Raw genomic sequence first — 19,153 nt, 5'->3', positions numbered from 1 at the left:
CGTTGATTTGGTTTTGGTTATGGTTTTGTTACGTATATTATATTAAAGCCTACGGAACATGACATTAAAGCACAATTTTGTTCGAGAACGGAAAGAGAATCGTGAAGAAATACAAGTGCATCTTGTTGATATTATAAAAGGTAATTGTTTTCTCCTTTCGTTTGAAATCTTGGTTTGATTTTTGGTAGACTGAACCCACTATGACCTGTATTTCATTATTATTAATAATAACTGGAGTACACTAAATAAATAATGTCAATGTGTCTCAGAACGGCTGTTATAGGTATTAACACTTTTACTAATAAGGAGAGAACAACGTTTCGACCTTCCTACGTCATTTTAACCTATTACTTAAAAAGCCGTTGCAGTTTAGTGTGTCAAGATTTTGTACAGTGAAATACTCGTTCCATCAAAAATAAATTATCTAAATGTAGCAATTAACGCCTAACTTGTCTTAAAATATAATGTCTAATATAAAAGTCTAATGGTACAAGTTCGTTAGGTGCAAAATTTATTATTTTATGTTAGAATTTTCAAATTGTCGATATACTTTTGGAGGACCATAATTTTGAAATGATAGATTAGATGGAAGACAGCTCGTGGACATCACTTAATGCTAATAATTGTACTGCTGTTAAGTAACGAACAGTAGTTTGATCTTCACATTTACGAGGTCTGTTCAAAAAGTATGCGGACTGACGTCATAAAACAAAGTGTACTTTATTTAGAAGTTACAGGTCTGGGACCCTTTCAAAGTACTCTCCTCCCCAACGCACACACTTATCCCAATGGTGTGTCCACTTGTTGAAACAGTCCTGGTACGCTTCTTTTATAATGTCCTCCAGCTCCTTCGTCGCATTTGCCTTAATCTCGGGAATCGTCTCAAATCTTCTTCCTTTCAAGGGTCTTTTGAGTTTGGAAACAAGAAAAATCGCAAGGAGCAAGGTCAGGTGAGTAGGGGGGTGGGAAAGAACAGTGATCGAGTGTTTGGCCAAAAACTCACGAGTTCTGAGGCACAAATTTCGCAGCAACGCGGTGCATCTTCAATTTTTCGGTCAAAATCTAACTGATATCCCACACTCTTCAGCAAGCTCCCTGACAGTCAGACGTTGATTTGCCCGCACCAGGGTGTTGATTTTGTCGACGCGTGGGTCGTCAGTTGACGTGGAAGGACGTCCAGGACGCTCATCATCTTCAATGGACTGTCGACCATCCTTAAAACGTTCATGCCACTTGAAACATGCCGCAAGCCGTGTTAAGCATAGCAAAAGTTTCAGTCGCAGATTTTCCAAGTTTAAAATAAATTTCACAGCAAGTCGTTGCTCCTTCAGGTCATTCATTCTGAAATCCGCCAAACGAAAAAATCGCACTTCACTTAAAACCGCGTAGCTAATGCACAAATGAAGATATCTGCAATCGGGAAATGGCGTCGTAATCAGCTGATCTGTGGGAACCTAGCGACACCAAGCGGATTCCCCTGGAACCAACTGGAGCCGCACAATTCAAACAGTCCGCGTATTTTTGAACTACTCTCGTATAACGCCCCACATCTCTTGACAAGTTCAGAAAATGACTGTGAAATCTATTTTCAGCGAAATAAAATGTGTTGTGTAAAAACAACACTACTAAATATTCAATGACTGAAGAACAATTGACATCTATGTTTATCGTTTATTTATAACAGAGGCGTATCCAAATGAGGCCAGCTCCGTGAAAAGCGTAGACACTGATTACATATTGTTTGGGAGCTCTTATATGTAATAAACACTATTACATTCGATTTGATTTATTTTAATAACCATTTTATTGAAACTCTTGCTGATATCTAGACACAATTTGTATAATTATAGTAAAATATATTTTAAATGTATTCGTATCTAATATATCTAACACAATGTGTATTTTTAACGCAAATTATTTCATTACTTAAAGTTAACTCTTCTCTTACACTTATGATACTCTTTTTGCAGTTGTTTATATTATTTTCCATGTTGAATTATTCTGTACAAAAATAATAATGCAAAATTCAGTTGACGAAACGTTCACTGATAGGCCAAACTATAAAAATAAACTACTTTTACAATAAAATCCACTTGCTTTTTAATTAATTAACTCGATATCCACAAACACTTTACTGAGTAACTGGTTTACAGTGTCAGATGCACCGTACATATCATGCACAACTGATTAATTAATTCCCTCTAGCTTTAGTTTAATTCGTTACTTATATATGTAAGTCTCAAATTATCTTCAACGTTTTGAAAAGATTTCTCGAATTTGTGACCCTCTCCTCAGGTTACTTTAAACTTCCACCCAGCTAAACAATAATAGAAACTTATAACTACATAAATGGTCTTCATTAAAATATTTTAGAATATTTTATGTCTTCAGCAGTTTAACCAAGTATACTTTAAATAATAATCTAATAGCATTAATTGTTGTTTTTATCAATAGATGGATGATCAATCTATTAGACTTCGTCAACTGGAATGCCATTGCAAGTGGAAGCTGAAAATCCCTTTTAGCAACAAAACTGTCCAAAAGATAAACGACAATTTGACAGATTGGATGAAAACAGCGAAGCCCGATATTCAAGAACTAAGCTTTCTTCTTCTTGGATACATTTATATGACTGGTCTGGAGGACGGTTTGTACGAAGTAAACTTATTAAAAGCAGAAGCTTATTTATCTGAAGCAAAAGAAATATCTCAGAGCATTACTGAAAAAACACCTTTTTATTTGTTTAATGCGCTGGAAGCCCATATATATCATATGCTAGGCCAAATAGAGAATTGTGAAAGCCGACTGGAATTGGCAGAAGCATTATGGGAAGAAATTAAGAACGACCCGAAACAAATGGCTTGGTTACATGGAGCCCGTGGTTTTGCTCTGTTCGAATGTGCATTTCAAAATTATGAAGAAGCTTTACATTCATTTGATGAAGGTCTAAAATTAAATCCAGAAGAACCGTTGTGGCATTACATGAAGGGACTGATTTTAGCAAGATTACGCCGGAATAAAAAAATGAAAACCCTACTCAGGATGAACTGGAAAGTCTTTACAAAGCCATTAGCCTATCGAATGAAGATAATGCAGACTATATTATCACTTACACTTTATCGCTTTCAAGTATATGGTTCAACAATAAAAGAGACAACTCGTTGAAAAAGAAAATACTTGGATATCTCGAAAAACTTCAAAAATGTGAAAACACTGCATACATTCTACTTAACTGCTCCAAAGTATATCGTTACTTAGGTAATAAAGGTGAAATGAAAAATGCCTACTTCAAGCTGATAACATTACTGAAGGAAAAATGGACACATACTTCATCAATTAGGGCTTTATTTTTGGAGAATGGAAAGGGACTTTGAAAAAACAAAAGAATATCTGAAAAAAAGTGGAATACATTACGCAGCAGTAGATTATTTACTATTGAAAAGGAGTAACAATGAGATTTCTTCTGAAACATACCTCAGTGAACTAAGTAAGTTCGAGAAACTGGAATCCTTCTGCAAGTCAGAAAGAGCACGAATTAAAGTGTATAAAGGAAAAGAACTGCAGAAGCAAGACAGGATAAAGGATGCAAAAGAAGCATTTATGGAAGCAACAAGATTAGATCCAGAATTAATTACAGCTCGAGAAGCATACAGTAAACTTCAAAACGTGCCACAAGAAGATATCGTAGAAGAATAGTCAACTATTCGATCACTCTCTTGTTTAGGGCCTTTTTATCATTGCACCTTTTATGTATGATCCTAATATTTATATCAGTAACTGAAATAAAAAGTGATAGTGCTCTGCCCACCACGGGTATTGAAACCCGGTTTTTAGCATTGTTAGTCAACAGACATAACGCTTAGCCAGGGGAGGGCATTAGCTATGAGTCTTTCATTTTCAAAATTCAATAGTAATTAAGATTTTACGTTAATTTTACCAGTGATTTTATTGTGGTCTACGGACTAAAAAGTAATTACACTAAACAATTATTTGTTATAAGCTTTCCTTTGTGTTTTATTTAATTTTGTATTACAATGTTTTTCTTTATATATAGCTCAATGCCTAATCCTACTCAAAACTGTAGTTAAAGTATATTTTGTATTTTGGTTCTTTCTACAAACCAATTACATCAGTTTTGCAAATCAATATAATTCCGAATATGTAAACAAAGAGAATGCAGATGGTGTGATAGTTTTTTAGCTTTTCATTGGACCAGGTTCCTGGCATGAAGAGGCACACTAAAGATGTCATGATTTTTTAATGCTGCATAAAAAATGGTAGATTGTGTTATGTTGTATTTGTCACTGGATCAGCTTCATTTAGTGGTATTATATTAAGGATGAGCTCTTTCTCCTTTAGGCTTTGATGTAAAACTACAAAAGTCTGTTGTTAAACTCAAGAATTACCTATTACCAGGTTACCAGAGTTCATAGCCTCTCAAAAGATCCATTTGTTTTAACAATATATTCAATAAAAATATTAAAATTGTACAACCTGTTTTATAATTCAACCACAAATTTTAATTAGTAATTAGTGTTTACTTATTATCTACTTTACATTAAGTAGGAACTAGGTGCAAATTCATGTACACATGAAAAATACAAAAATTGATTTCTTGAGCATGGACACACATGAATGATTCAGCTTTATCATAACAATAATGTAATTTAATCAACTACATTTCATGTAAAAAACAATGAAAAATAATATGGTAAAATACAAAACATCAGATTTATCAAGATAATCCAGTTTATTGCTAAAATGTACACAACATACATATTGTTATTGTTGCAAAATATATTACATGAATAAATGAATTTATTCTTGCAAATGGACTTTCTACAAAACTAGTTGAGTAAACATTGTAGGCAAAATACAATAATCCAAACAAAAAAGATATTTCTTATAAAATATAGTTTACACTTTATTTTAAACACTTGTAATGAAATCTATGTAAAGTCTTGGCTTTCTACAGGGCAAACCTAATTAATGTAAAAAAGTAAAATATTACAATATGCATTTTTTTGTAATTTAACGTCAATTTTGAACATAAATGAAACACTCCACAGAAATAATAAGTTATTTTACTGAAAGTCAAAATGCAAATATTTGAGTTTTATTTTTTCCCCATTTTTCTATGTATTGTGGCATTTCTTGGCATGCAAATTTTGAATTGTTTGAAAAGACATTTTAAGATCTATACTGCAGATCTGAAATGATTTCATAAACTGAAATGACAGTTGACTTTTGTCTGATTTCTTGCAAAGAAACACAAGGTTACCTGTGTTAACCACCTCTAATTTCCATATGCTGAATTAGAGGAAAAGCACACAAATATGACCAACACCTACACTTCTAGTTAAGAAGTTATTGCACAAGATCACCTACAACAGTTGTAATGTTTTCACACAAGAGCCAACACTCAAGAATTTTGAATAGTTGACTATTCTTCTTAACTGCTCTCCTGAAGAACAGTCAATCATTGAAATTTTCTTGAGTTTTGAGTCTCATATCCAAACATTACCACCTACATTTGTCAGACCAAATAGTGATTTGACAATCACTCTTATCACACATCCTCAAAAGTGTGCATCACAATTTTATGTTTCTGGTGTAAATAGGACATAAACCACAAAAAACTTAGTTCCACAAAGTGTCAAACTTGCCACTGCGATGCACTTGGCACAATAATAAGAGAGCTTTTTCATTATTTTGAGTGTACAAAGAAATGAAAAACTGTCAATGCATCCTCTTTTAAAGTATTGGAAATAAAACCATCATGATCACTGTAATTATAGTCACCATTTAAATTATTTTCTGTCACAAATTAATGGAACCTTATTCCTTTTTTCTTTTTTTCCTCTAAATGATTTAACTCCTTTAATTTATTTTCCTACAAGAAACACTTACACATCCCTTGTGTTATAGTCACATTCATATTCCCTTGGTAGTAATAAAATACAAGGCTTCATTGGGAAGTACAAATCACACATTTAAAGTTTTGGCACTTAATAAATAAGCAAATTAGTACACAAAGTAAGTATGATGGGGCAGTGTTTGTTATACAGCAGTACACATTCATGTGTTACCCACAATAAGTTTTATACTCCAAGTCTGAGAAGTGGAACCAGTACATTGTGTAGATGATTATTTTAAAAGTTCTAAATGTGAAATAACACTTCAATAAAACAAAAATTATTATTCAAAAATATGTAGAAATTATAATATAAATGCATTACTAAAATGACATCACATCAGAAAGCAAAAAATGGGTTTGTATCATTTACTTGGTGCATCACATGGAAATACCTTTTTCTTTTTTTTTTTCCTTCTCTTCAATTTACACAGCCATTAGACTATGGTAACTTAGTATTATCACAACATATTTTTACCTTCATTGTCAAAAATATCTGTGAAGGGTTAAGAATAATTAAAAGCAATGTAAACTATTTTTTTTATTTTAACACTTGTTGGGCAGGGATCTTCTGCAACTTTGACCATTTTTATATCTTCCCAGGTACTTTTAGCAGGGTAGCATATAAAACTTGAAATTATATATTAAAAGCAATCATTGGATTTTAAGAAGTAGCATAATTATTTTAGTTTCATTCTGAATCTCTATCTGGCTGTTTGAGAACATTTTGTGGCAACACAAATCAATGCTATTTCCCTAAACATTGATTTTAACGCAAAAATAAATATTTTATGCAGAACTATCGTAAATACAAAATAAATGTTATACAATCATTTTACTAAACATTTAGATGAACACCATACAATGAATTCAATATTAATAAAAGTCCGAGGTAATAAAGCAGTGAAAAGATACACGGAGAATTACTAATAAAGATATAGTAAAATTAATAAAGATTGAGGTAGCTTGCAAGCAATTCTTAATTACAAAATATAAGGGCATTTAGATTACTTTGAACTCTTTTTATCATATTACATTGATAAACACATACTGTGCAAAGTTACATCATTGTAGTGTTTAGTCTAAAAGTTTATTTATACTTCTTTTATCATATTATTAATGAAAGAAGTAAATGGTATTGTATCATGGCTATACAACTCCAAATCTGTTAAAGCATTAACCATTTTATGGTTAGATGTGGTATAAGATCTCTAAAGGCTTATTAATAGCTTCTGAGACAGCGTTAAATGTGTCAAGCTGCTCGGTTTATACACAATTAGTACATTATTAGTATCTCTGTTACTTTGTTGTAGAATTGTTGATAAGATTTTGTTTTAAATTAAAGTTCATTGAGCAAGAAAAGTTTAAACAGTAGTCTTACTCAAAACTAATACTGAGCAAAGTGATTTTTAATTATTTTACTATACACCAGATATGTTTGTGATTATTATGTTAGTTACAATTCTTTGTTTTTACTTTCTTTATTTTATTACACTATCTTACATAAAAAACAACAACTGATTGTCGTTTTAAAGGCTAGAAAGCTTGTGTTAATAGTTCTCACTACTAACTCCAAAATAATAGAAGTATAATTTTTCTTAGATAAAAAATAACTTCTTTGATGTCTATAAACAATGACTGCTATAGATTAGTGATATGTTGATAACACATGCCTGTAAATTTAAACTTCATAAAGTTGTTTTGGATAATGTTATAATTTTCTTATACTAAAAAATGCATTTCTGTTAGGCATATCCCTCCTTTCACAATATTACCTATTCTCAGTCATTACTGTCCCCTATATGCAAACTTTTCTTTTATGCCTGCCACAGTCCTTCTAATCTCCATCTTGGTATCAAGTGACTCCACCATATCTTGCATATAAATCATTATGCATCACCTCTCCACCATGAGAAGCATAGTATACTTCAGGTCACATACAATTCCCTATGTGTGCCTCTATCAAACTATCAGTTCAAAGCCTGTCAGATGATAGAAGTATTGTCAGAATGTGGAGGGAAAGAAGATTAGGAAGTGTGAAAAGAGGGAAGTACCTACTGGAAATACATTTTTGGTAGATGAAAGTTATAATATCAAATGTGGTACTTTCCTCCACTCACAAGATTAGCTAGAATCCCACAATAATAAGGAGTAGAGACAAGTGCATACACATGCATACCCCCAGAAAGCATATGAAGGATAGCTCTGTGTATGAAAGTCAGATGGAAGACCTGAAGAGGGGAACTGCACCACTTTTGATCAGGAATACTCTTTGCTCATCTGTAAAAGTGGAGAAAAATGGCAGATAAAATATAGGATGACATTCATTGAGATAGAAGTGTCTCAACCCTTATATATACATAAGTCAATCCCACCAATCAGAAATGCGGGTAGAGATGGTATGAATCTCATGGTGTAGAGTGGCTAGGGTGAAACAGACCACAATTGGTAAATCAACTGGATCCAAAATCTTAGCCACTTGGAACCAACATCCAGGGTGGAATAAGATGTCTTCACCTGTATGTCAGACAAAATCTAAAACCATTCAATCCCAAAGCATGACACATATTGTTTGAAGAATCTTGATCCCAGAAATTAACAACAAGGATCAAAAGGATGTCTACATAAACTAAATATACACCCCAACTGCAAAACTGAGCAAAACCCTATAATCAAGAAAGGAAAATAAACAATCTAGAACAGGTGTGCAGACGTTCATTTATTGTTCACCTCTAAATCCAAAACACAGCCAAGGAGTACTGACATCAATGCTATAGTAGCATGAGAGCTCCCAATCTAAGGAGTGAACAACAATTTGACATCTCACTCCACAGTAATTGTATAACTCATACTGGAGAATAATATGTCATCTAAACATTCAGCAGGGTACCCTCATAGTCAATCATTCCAGAGACATGGAACTAGTAAGAGGTAGGGACTCCCATACTACACTTGAAGAAACAGATGGAAAATGTATGAGTCCTGAGGAATATCATCATCTGAGAAAGAGCAATGGCTGATCACAAAACCCTGTTTTGGAAACCTGACCATCCTTATGTTTTCAGTCAAGGTGTGGCATGGATGAACAGATATCTCCATCTGCTTTATTTTTGAAGTCCGTGGGTGGTATAGACTGAAATGGGCAAGTTTATGAAGTAAACACCATGGGTTTGTTCACCTGTAAGTAATCTTGTAAAACTCCATCTCAACAGTGAATGTTGAGAAGACATGCATTGGAAAGTATGCTTCAACATTGCTTTACAGTGAAAATTTTGAACTGTAGAATATCTGACCAGTAAAGAACTTGAAAATAAATAAATACTTTAACTGAACCAAGAAGTGGAAGGGGGTAGATTAGATGACAAATTTGATGAAAAGTTGCTAAAGTTTCAGTAGGAAAGAGGCAATGAGGAATAAGTCAACTGAATCACAAGATAAACTAAATTGTTGAAGGGGACTAAATTAACATCCCAGCACAGAAGAGATGGTCTTCTTGGAGGAGGCCAAATCCAGAAAGAATGGATTAATACGGTAAAGATAGGTGAAATATATATTCTACTGTCATGAGAAAAGCAAAAAGGTGTGAGATAAGGCTACCTGATAAACCCAAATCAAAGAGACTGAAGACCCCCAGTTGAAAAGCCATGGCCTTAGTGAGTCAAGTAGATAGAAATGCCTGAGCATGGTACCATGTGTGAGAAACTTTCCATTTCCAATGATATACCTCCACGAATGAAGGACAGATGGACTGAGCCAAATGGAAACCTATGTGATGGAAGAAACCTAATCTCTTTGCCAAGGATTGAACTAGACAGTAAGTGAACACAAAGGGCATTAGCTGTGGGTCAAGGAGGGAGAATGGGTACAGAAGGGAATAATTTCAGTTGGTATAAATGAAGAAGTAATGGTTGAGCTGGTCAACAGGAAGCTATCAGAAGACCCCAGTATGAAAAGATATGGAATAGGGAAACCATCCTGTTAAGCAGTTGAATAGGAGAATCAACATATAGAAATTTCAGAGACCAATCTTGGCTGAAAGCTCAATATTCAAAGCTGGAGAATGAAACACCAGAGACCAAAAGAAAAGTAATTTGTAATTCAGACTGTGACAAGTGCATCAATGTGAGGTAAAGTCACTGGAAAATGAAAGGATTGAGTAACTAGTCCATCAGGAACATCTTCTCAGAGTGAGAATAGGAAATACAATCTACCACAAATTTGAAAGAAGGTGGAACATGACAGGGAATTAAACAAATGTGGTGTGTGTGTGTGCCCAATAGAGATCTAACATATGAAAGCAGAGGAACCTCAAACAGGTGCAACCTTAGTGACTGATATATAGCATCAACATTGGATTGTCAGAACAAATAACCACCAAACCATGTATGATTAGAGAAGGACGTGATCCATAACCAGATGGATGGCTAGAAGCACAAAAATGTTAATAATGTAATGACTGCTTCTCAACAGACCAAAAACCAAAAGTTTTATAGTGATCAACCCATGCACCCCATGAATAATAAAAAGATACCATAAGACAGTCATGTGGGTGTGATCAACAAAAGGTAGAAAAAAAGAGATTCATGTGAAACATAACCCAACAGATACTGGTAAAAATAAGGACAATATGCAAGAACAAACTGATCCTAAGGCTGTAGTGGATGAGGCATGCTCACACAATTGTTTAACAAGTAGGCAAATTGTTCAGCATGAACCCAAATGTCATGGGAGCACTAGAAAAACAAATAGGATTGAGAAGAAGGTTCATGCAGTAAGGAAAGCTGCGAGTCATAAGAAGTGGGAGGTGGGGTTTAAAATTTCACATGCCTGAGAAATAAACTAAAAAAAAAAAAAGTTATAGGTCCAACTGATTCCTCAGAAAAGGTGTGAGAAGACATATCAAGAGGTTTAAATTTTTCAGAAGAAAGTGAGACAATGTCTGGTGACAGAGGTTGACCCATGTAACATTCAGTGCTGCAAATAAACAATGAAAAATCTTCCATCAGAGTGATACATCAGAGGCTTGAGATGAAGCTCCTGTCAGAGTTTAACCAAACAAAACTTAGACATTGACTTTGATATTTTTGTGTCAAGATTTGATGAAATGGTGGCAATAATGTGTTAAAATGAAAATAAATCTAAAGAAAACTGACTAGTTGAAAAAGTTTAATCACTTTGTAAAGAAACTGTACCTCAAACTGAAATCAGGTCAAAAAAAAGTCTGTGCTCAAGCACTGTCAAATGAAAAGTGTCAGTTTAGTCGAGATACACAGAGGGAGTCACTGCATTATTTGAATAAATAATACAGAGGTGACCTGATGGTTATTTACAGAAGAAACATTTTGGAATGACTGAATTCCCATAGGTGGGGAGGGAAGCAGAAGGTCTTTGGCATGAAACAGGAAAAGTTTACATATAGGGAACAGCAATAAACAAGAATAGCTGATTTGGTGAAAGGAAACAACCATCATATTGAAATTTTTTTTACTTTCACCTAAGGATTTTTTTACAAATTGGGGGGAAAAATTCCAACTTAAGTCAAAACTTCATTTACCACAATGTATTTATTACTATTGATAAGCCTCTCGTGTAGCAAATGGTCTTGAGAAATCTATAGCCAGTGGTTGTAAACATTTTATGCATAACAAAGTTGGAACCAATTTTGATGAAAATGATCCACTTATTTCAAAGTACATTTGACTTTTTGTGACAAATATGTATGTAATGTATAAAAATGGATATGGTTTTCAAATTCAATGAACAGGAACTACAGTGAAAGGTGTAAAACCTTCAAGAGAATAAAATCATCACAGGCATGTGTGATTTTTCACTAAATTGATATGTAAAGAGTAAAATACAAAAGTAGTATGAAGACAAATATATCCGAGCTTTTTCTGCATTATCAAACTGTAACATTACAAAAACACTCAGCGTATTGAAATTTGTTTTTGAATTGGAATTATACACATTAATGAAGCTTACCTAGGCATAAATTTTACATCTATTGCAATTAACTTTTATCATGTGAATACAAATTAATATTTAAAAGCTCTTCATCTGACAGATGCATTAATGGAAAATGTGTGACATGTCTGAAATGATATAAAGTAACTGAACTTAAACTGGTTCCTGGTTAAAGTTTTGACTTCAAAAGTATGAATATGTTTTGCTGAAAGAAAATAATCATTCCTCTTCAAGAGTTTTGAATAAACTTTATGTGATTTATATGTCTATGTACACATTACTCATTCCTGTTTAATGCTCAAAATCTAGTTCTTGAGAGGGTAGAATATAATCTACATTTCTATAAAACAGGAAATAATGTAAAACATATACAATTCTACTACACCAACTTATATGTGATAAATCACCAGCATAAATATGAAATATACCCAAACCTAGTGTTTACTTTTAAGCTACTGTACAAAAAAGTACATGTGCCTAATTTGAACATATACTATATTTGTAAAGAAATTTGATCAAATATCAACAATTCAAAATATTACAAAACAGCTACCTGAAGCAAAGCTCTTTTACTAGATGTATTTCTAAAGTTTATTGTTCTTGGCTAAATAAGGATAAAATATACACATTAGAAAGAAACTGTATCAACACATTCTACTCCAAGAATTCCTCTGTCAGTGATTATTCATAATTTCTTCTTCTTCATTGGATTATCTCACATGCACTTGTTTTGTTTTTCAAGCATGCACCAAACATAAAGCAGACTATGATAGCAGTATGGTATTTTGTTGAAAAACATAAAACAGCATAAAAATCTTTTCTTAAAGAATATGAAGCTCATTGTATTATTTTTAGAAATGTGCAGTCTCTCTGTTGTTGCACATATCTTTTAAGTATTAGTCATTGTTTCGTTATTAAACAGATTCCATAACATTCAGTTTGAGACTACAAGAATGTAATACTGAAAAGTAGTTAAGCCTCTTAAAAAAGGCACTTCACGTCACGTGTTTTAGAAGTCATATACATATTTCACACAATTCCTTCCATGAAATTGGTGTCAAGATTCTGAATCAATATTCTCAGATATGCCATCTCTTTTCTTGCATTTTCAAATATTACTTGTGGCTCCTCTGAAGTACATCGCAGACAGTTAGGTGCCATCACCATGGCCAAGTTGTTGGAGTCCATTTTGGTAACTGCAACATTTTCCTCTGCAGCAAACACCTATCAGAAGCATTACAGTAATACAGTTCTACAGATATTTTTACATTTACCAGCATTTCAACAACAATTTTTAATCCAAGTTACTATTCTAACATCCCCAGAATATGATCAATGGCTGTTGGCTGAGTTTTAGTTGTTTTTATTTTAATAAAAGAAGGTAAAAATCCATTAGATAAAATTTAGCTGTTTATTTTCACAGAATACAGTAAAGCTTTGGTTTATTTTTGTTTATTTCTATTTCAAAATGTTTATAGTAGTGTATATTAAACGACTAATGTTAATTTTAATATTCTGTTGACAACAGCACTTCAGGATACCACTGTAAATTTTACACGTAACTTAGCAACAGTGGACAGTAATAATCTTGAAATTCAGGTTATTATAAAATTGAAGCAGATACCTTTAATAATAAAGCCATACATTTCAAAAATGAATATGTGAAACACATTCAACAGAAAGAATGAATAAAGTTAAACAAGCTGATTGATATGTGTAGCTATAGTACTTTACATTTTATCAACTAATCATGATTCAAATAGACATGTAAGTGCATCTTAACACACAGAATTTCAATCCATATTTAAATTACATAAAAATCTGTGAAACATTTATGAATTGTTTAGTAAATCTTCAAATTTTTAAGACATGTACAAAAACTTTTTTGTTTTGTTTTCTTTTTGCTTCTATTCACAGGAATGGTTTATAAATTTTGAAATTAGTGGATCGTTTTATACGTTAATGAGCAGTTTTAATTAAATAAAGAGATTCCAGACTTGTTTCATCAGAATTGTTATGCTACATTTACATTTTTTAGATTTTATGTTTTTTCCTTTAGAAATGGTTCATCACAAACTTCTTTAGAAAATAAACCAAAATAACTGTTTAGTGTTCAGATTACTGTTTCAATTCCACAAAAACTTTTATACAAATAGTATGACTACAATGGTACAAAATAGTGAAACAGATATCAAAGATACATCTGAGACAGGAATATTGATATATCTTACTTGTATTTTTAATTGCTGTTTAACTCACCTGTAAGAACCTGATTAAATATGCAAGGACTAAACGGTTTAATTCTGGCAGCCTATGTAGAATGGCTATTGCTTTTACAGGATCACAGCAGTGTTCAATACATTCTTCGTAATACATGTGGGGAATAAGGGGTTCATAAAGTTCTCGATACCACAGTTTCAAAAGTGACACAGGAACATGAGGGTCATTACATTCTACCAACTGCCATTGATCCATCTTCACTTTCATAACATTTACCTCATCAATATCTCCTGGAACCCTGAAATACCATATTTGTTGAAAACAAATACTCTTGGTCATGTTCAAAAATTGAAATACAGCTTCACAAAAAATTAAGTTTTATCTGAATCCACACATACTCTGTCTAAAACCATTGCAAAGAATTTTCAATTTAAAATAGTCTTCATATTTCATGTAATGAGATAACTGACAAAATATTTGTACTAGAAGGAATAAAATAAACACACTTTTTTCTCATTAGAAAGCAAGAGCAAAATAAAAACTTGTAATATAACATATATACTCTTCAAAAAAAAGAAATGCAAAAGGCAAAATATGAGACAAATTGTTAACAAGTTTATTCCGGGTAGTTCTGTATGACATGTGTGAAACTTTGCACATTCACTGCTGAACATCCAAAGTCTGCAAAGGCAAAGTCCACGCTCACTAGTTGAAGTTTAACGTCACTCAACATTAATAACGAGTATGGGCCCCCGTGAGCATCAATAACTGCTTGGCATCTCCTGCCCATGGAAGTGATGAGATGACGAATCACATCCCGTGGAATGGCTGTCCACTCAGCCTGCAAAGCTGCTGCAAGCTGAGGTAGAGTCTGCGGTTAAGGTTGTCGCCATTGCAGACGTTGGTCCAACTTGTCCCAAAGATGTTCAATGGGGTTTAAATCTGGTGATCTGGAGGGCCAGGGAAGAACGTTGATGTTGTTGTGTCTCAAAAAGACAGTGGTGAGTCGGGCTGTGTGTGGACGGGCGTTGTCATGTTGAGAAACGTCATTGACGTTCACCATGATGGATTGCACATGGGGCCTAAGAATCTCGTCGATGTATTGTTGAGCCGTAAAATTCCCTCGAATGTGCAAAAGATCTGTTCTGGCATTGTAGGCGATGGCAGCCCACATCATGATGCTGCCACCACCAAATCTGTCAACAACCTGCACACAGTTTGCTGCAAAACTTTTACCTTTGCAACGGTAAACACGGGTCCTTCCATCCTGCCTACGAAGCATAAAACGTGATTCATCGCTGAACCAAACATGCTTCCATCGTAGATGAGGCCATACCCAATGTGCCCGAGTCCACTGCAGCCGTGCTTGACAATGTTGCTGGGTGAGGATGACGCCTCTGACTGGATGTCGAGGTCAGATTCCTGCATCTCATAGACGGTTGCGTACGGTCTGATCGAAAATCCTACGCAGCCCCTGTATGGTTGAGGCAGTAGACATTGCAGTGGTGGTCCTATCCCGAAGGTGACATAACCTGATGTAGCGATCTTGTGCGGGCATGGTAACACGTGGTCTGCCAGATCGTGGACAGTCACGAGTTGATCCATGTTGTTGGTGACGTTTCCACAGCCTTGTGATGGTGCTTGGGTGGACATTCACAACTCTGGCAACATCTGATTGAGATTCGCCTACTTCCAAGCAACCAATGGCGTTGTTGCGTTGTGCTTCAGTCAGTCTTGGCGTAACTGTATTGTGTGTCGGTGGCTTAACACTGAGCTATGGAAACTGAGAACCCGTCACTTTTATAGAGATTTTGCACATGTTGCACTTGCAGAACATGCAGATCTCTTAAACAAATTTATTGGACACGCATGCGTTTTGGTGAAAAATCCGTTGTTTTCTTCCATTTTCAAAGTGCACAACTTTTATTGTCATTTTGGTCTGATAATCAGTGCCTTAAGACGTGTAACATCACATACTCTGAGCTTGTAACGTTATTACATATATTTCTCTTTAAAATAAAAAAAATATCCCTTTTGCATTTCTTATTTTGAAGAGTATATATAAACACCAAACTGTTACTTTATAGAATATATATGCACTAACTTTATTATTTATTTCAAATTTTACCTCCAGTTCCTCAATTCAGTTGTCAAGTCAGACACTTTCCAAGTGATTTGGTATGGGAAGAGAAAGTGCCAAATTTTGGCATTGGATTTATTAATCCACACTACCCTGACTGACTCTTAAGTCATACATCAGCTGTTACTTTTATGATATTCACACACATTGCTGGGTGCATCTTGCCAGCTCTTCACTCATATTTGCTTGCTCACAATTTTAATTTTTTTCCCTTTATTCTTTTTATTTTTTTCCAGGTTGCTTGATCTACTTCCAAATTCTGGAGTGGAGAGAAGAGAAAGTACTTTTCTGAGCACACCCAGTTATCTCGGTTTCAAAGCAATGGGGACAGAAGGATTCAAACCAAAATAGCATTAGTATTTTGGCTTTAGTTAGACAATATTATGGCATTACACTCCAAAACAACTTTACAGTTTAACATCATGAAGTTAAAACGTTCAGAATAATTTTTTTTCACTAAATACAAGTTGATATATCTAATTTAAAATGCATTTGAAAATATAGTATTAATTTTTAGTTGAAAGGAGAAGACAAATAATCACAAAAGAGTCAAAAAGAAATATAAAATAGCCACCTAAAACACATGCCATTCACTTAATAACATGCAAGCTGTGTGTGTAATAATATCTCTAAAGTCAATTATGTTTTAGCCTTTATTATGTATGTGTCAGGACAGCTGTACATATTATACAACTTTAAATGCAGAACAAATATGTGCTTTAAATGCAACCTCATTCACAGCAATAAACATCATAATTTTTATCTTATTTTACTGTGATAAATAAATAGATAAATGGTTAGTGGATATTGCCATTAATCACATTAAATAATCAATCACAAAAACACATTACTGTAACTTGTTAAACTATAACATGTTGAATATTAAAATATTCTTAGCACTTGTTAGCAAAAATATCTGTCGTATCGAGATATTATAACACACCTAACTTTAATTACTGTATCTCATGTTTATACAATATAAGAACTCCTTTACCTAAGGTATCCCAAAAGATAGATTTTTGTGTACACTAGTAAAACAGTTACAAACAATGTTATTGCAAATAACTGAAAAAAATTGCAAATTATATCATTAACCACTGACATTATATTGAATGTTTGGTTTAATCAAAAATATATTTCCATTTTCAGATAAATTGCTCATAGTGCTTGGCAAAAAATTAAAGAATAGATAAAATTGCCAACTTCTTCAACTGAATTTGTGCTTAATGTCTAAAGTTAGTTCCAACTAACATATTCTTTACATATTAAACATAATCCTAAAAATTACCTGAATGAAATATATTTATATATGAATAAAAATATATTAAATTATTCTTTTATTTTATATTCTCTTACATATACTTAAACTCTGCATGCTATTACTGAAGCTTTGAGAAACTTATGTCTTATTTTCATCTTAGACTTAGCTAGTCTGCAAGCTCAACCTTGCTACTTCAAATATAAACCATATTTGTATATCAGGTTCCTCTATTTATTTCTTCCCAGTAGCTGTTAATTGATGTTGACACTAGATTTTGCCAATGTAGACTTAGCTGTCAGATATTTATTAACAGAAATAAATTTGCTTGCAATTAGTCTGGTTGATAATTTCAATTTCTATTATTGTTAAAAAGTTTAATACATAATTTTAACTTTTCTTACTGAAAATTTGAATTATAAATTAATAAGTTCAAAATTCATGAATGCTTATTTTAATAGTTTTTAACAAATTAAGGATGTTTTTGCATAAGCTTTATAACATTTCATACAAAAGATACCAAAATACAACTTTATGTGCCTCAAAAATTAACAAAATAGGTGCTATTGATGTACAAGCCTTTTATTTCTTTATAATAAGTTGGGTGTAATCCAACCAGCTCATAGCCACAAAAATATCCATGAGACAAATTACACTGTGATTTTTGATATGCACTTGTTTTCAAATACTTGCAGGTTATTGGTAAATATAACAAGGCTTTTGAACATAAAATATCAAGTTTTAAGATTTTTTTAATCAGAGATTTTCTCTTAAATATTTATTTCAGGATCTTGACTATCCAACATGCAGAGTAATTTTCATTCTAAGATGAAAAATATTTTTTAAATCAAACATTTTCAGGTTTCACAAGTAAAATCTTCATAATATCCAGTTAATTTTTTTAAGAAAAACGTTTATATTTTATCTGTTATTTTCACTACTGAATTGAAATCTCTGTATGTGGTTGGTAGGTTTGATCAATCTTGTAACCACCATAAAAGAAATGTGAAATACATACACTGCTGGCTAAAATCTGAAGGCCAATGAACATAAAGAAAAAATATGCATTTGGCATTGTTAGACTCAACCACTTATTCAAGTAGAGTTTCGAAAGATGAAAATAAGGAAAGGGAAAATAAAAAAAACCTTTTTTAGCATTTAACAGTAAAAATGTGAACATTATGAAATTAGCCTATGTACTAGCTGTTCAAAGGTTTAAGACCATACTGAAACAAAATGTTAATCTGTAAACACATAATGAAATCTACTCATTTGTGTTCAAGCATTAGCATTGTCAACATCTCCCACTGATATCTCCTGTGTTACACTAGGTAAAAACATGGCAAAGACTAAAAAGTTGACAGAGTTTGAAAATGGCAAAATTGTTGAGCTGCAAAAGCAAGGTCTCTCTCAGCATGCCATCGCTGGTGAGATTAGGAGTAGTAAAACTGCTGTTGCAAATTTCTTAAAAGACCCAGAGGGATACGAAATGAGAATTTCAAGTGGTTGGCCCAAGAAACTTTTGTCGGCGTTGAACAGGAGGATTCGATGGGTTGTCTGGCAAGACACCAGCCAAACGTGGAACCAGATTAAGGCCCTTATGGACACAGAATGCAGCTCAAGAACAAGAAGACGACATTTACGAGATAAAGGCTTT

At 33.2% G+C, this 19,153-nt stretch overlaps 2 protein-coding genes across 14 annotated transcripts in view; one reads left to right on the top strand and one right to left on the bottom strand.

Moving 5' to 3' along the window:
- Nucleotides 1-5,244, top strand: LOC143223141 (antiviral innate immune response effector IFIT1-like). The gene is made up of 2 exons (XM_076450681.1): nucleotides 1-140; nucleotides 2,455-5,244. The coding sequence occupies exon 2, from the start codon at nucleotides 2,455-2,457 to the stop codon at nucleotides 3,163-3,165; it is 711 nt and encodes a 236-aa protein (XP_076306796.1). The 5' UTR covers nucleotides 1-140; the 3' UTR covers nucleotides 3,166-5,244.
- Nucleotides 5,245-12,106: 6,862 nt separating this feature from the next.
- The window catches only part of LOC143223138 (uncharacterized), a 143,328-nt gene continuing 136,281 nt past the window's right edge, over nucleotides 12,107-19,153 (bottom strand). For 12 of the 13 annotated variants that reach the window (XR_013012678.1, XR_013012677.1, XM_076450670.1 and 9 more), the window contains 2 exons: nucleotides 14,138-14,396; nucleotides 12,107-13,102 (listed from right to left, as the gene is read on the bottom strand). Coding sequence is in view for 11 of the 13 variants with exons in the window: in XM_076450670.1 (XP_076306785.1) it covers nucleotides 12,908-13,102; nucleotides 14,138-14,396 (454 nt within the window). In the remaining 2 variants the exon portion in view is untranslated. Of the gene's footprint in view, nucleotides 13,103-14,137; nucleotides 14,397-16,457; nucleotides 16,498-19,153 lie in introns of those variants that run through there. The other variant, XM_076450680.1, reaches the window with a different exon arrangement.

This window comes from Tachypleus tridentatus, chromosome 8 (genome assembly GCF_004210375.1).
Source record: "Tachypleus tridentatus isolate NWPU-2018 chromosome 8, ASM421037v1, whole genome shotgun sequence".
NCBI classification, from domain to species: Eukaryota; Metazoa; Arthropoda; class Merostomata; order Xiphosura; family Limulidae; genus Tachypleus; species Tachypleus tridentatus.
The sequence above is the reverse complement of the archived record's forward strand: the minus strand, read 5'-3'. Positions and strand labels throughout refer to the sequence as shown.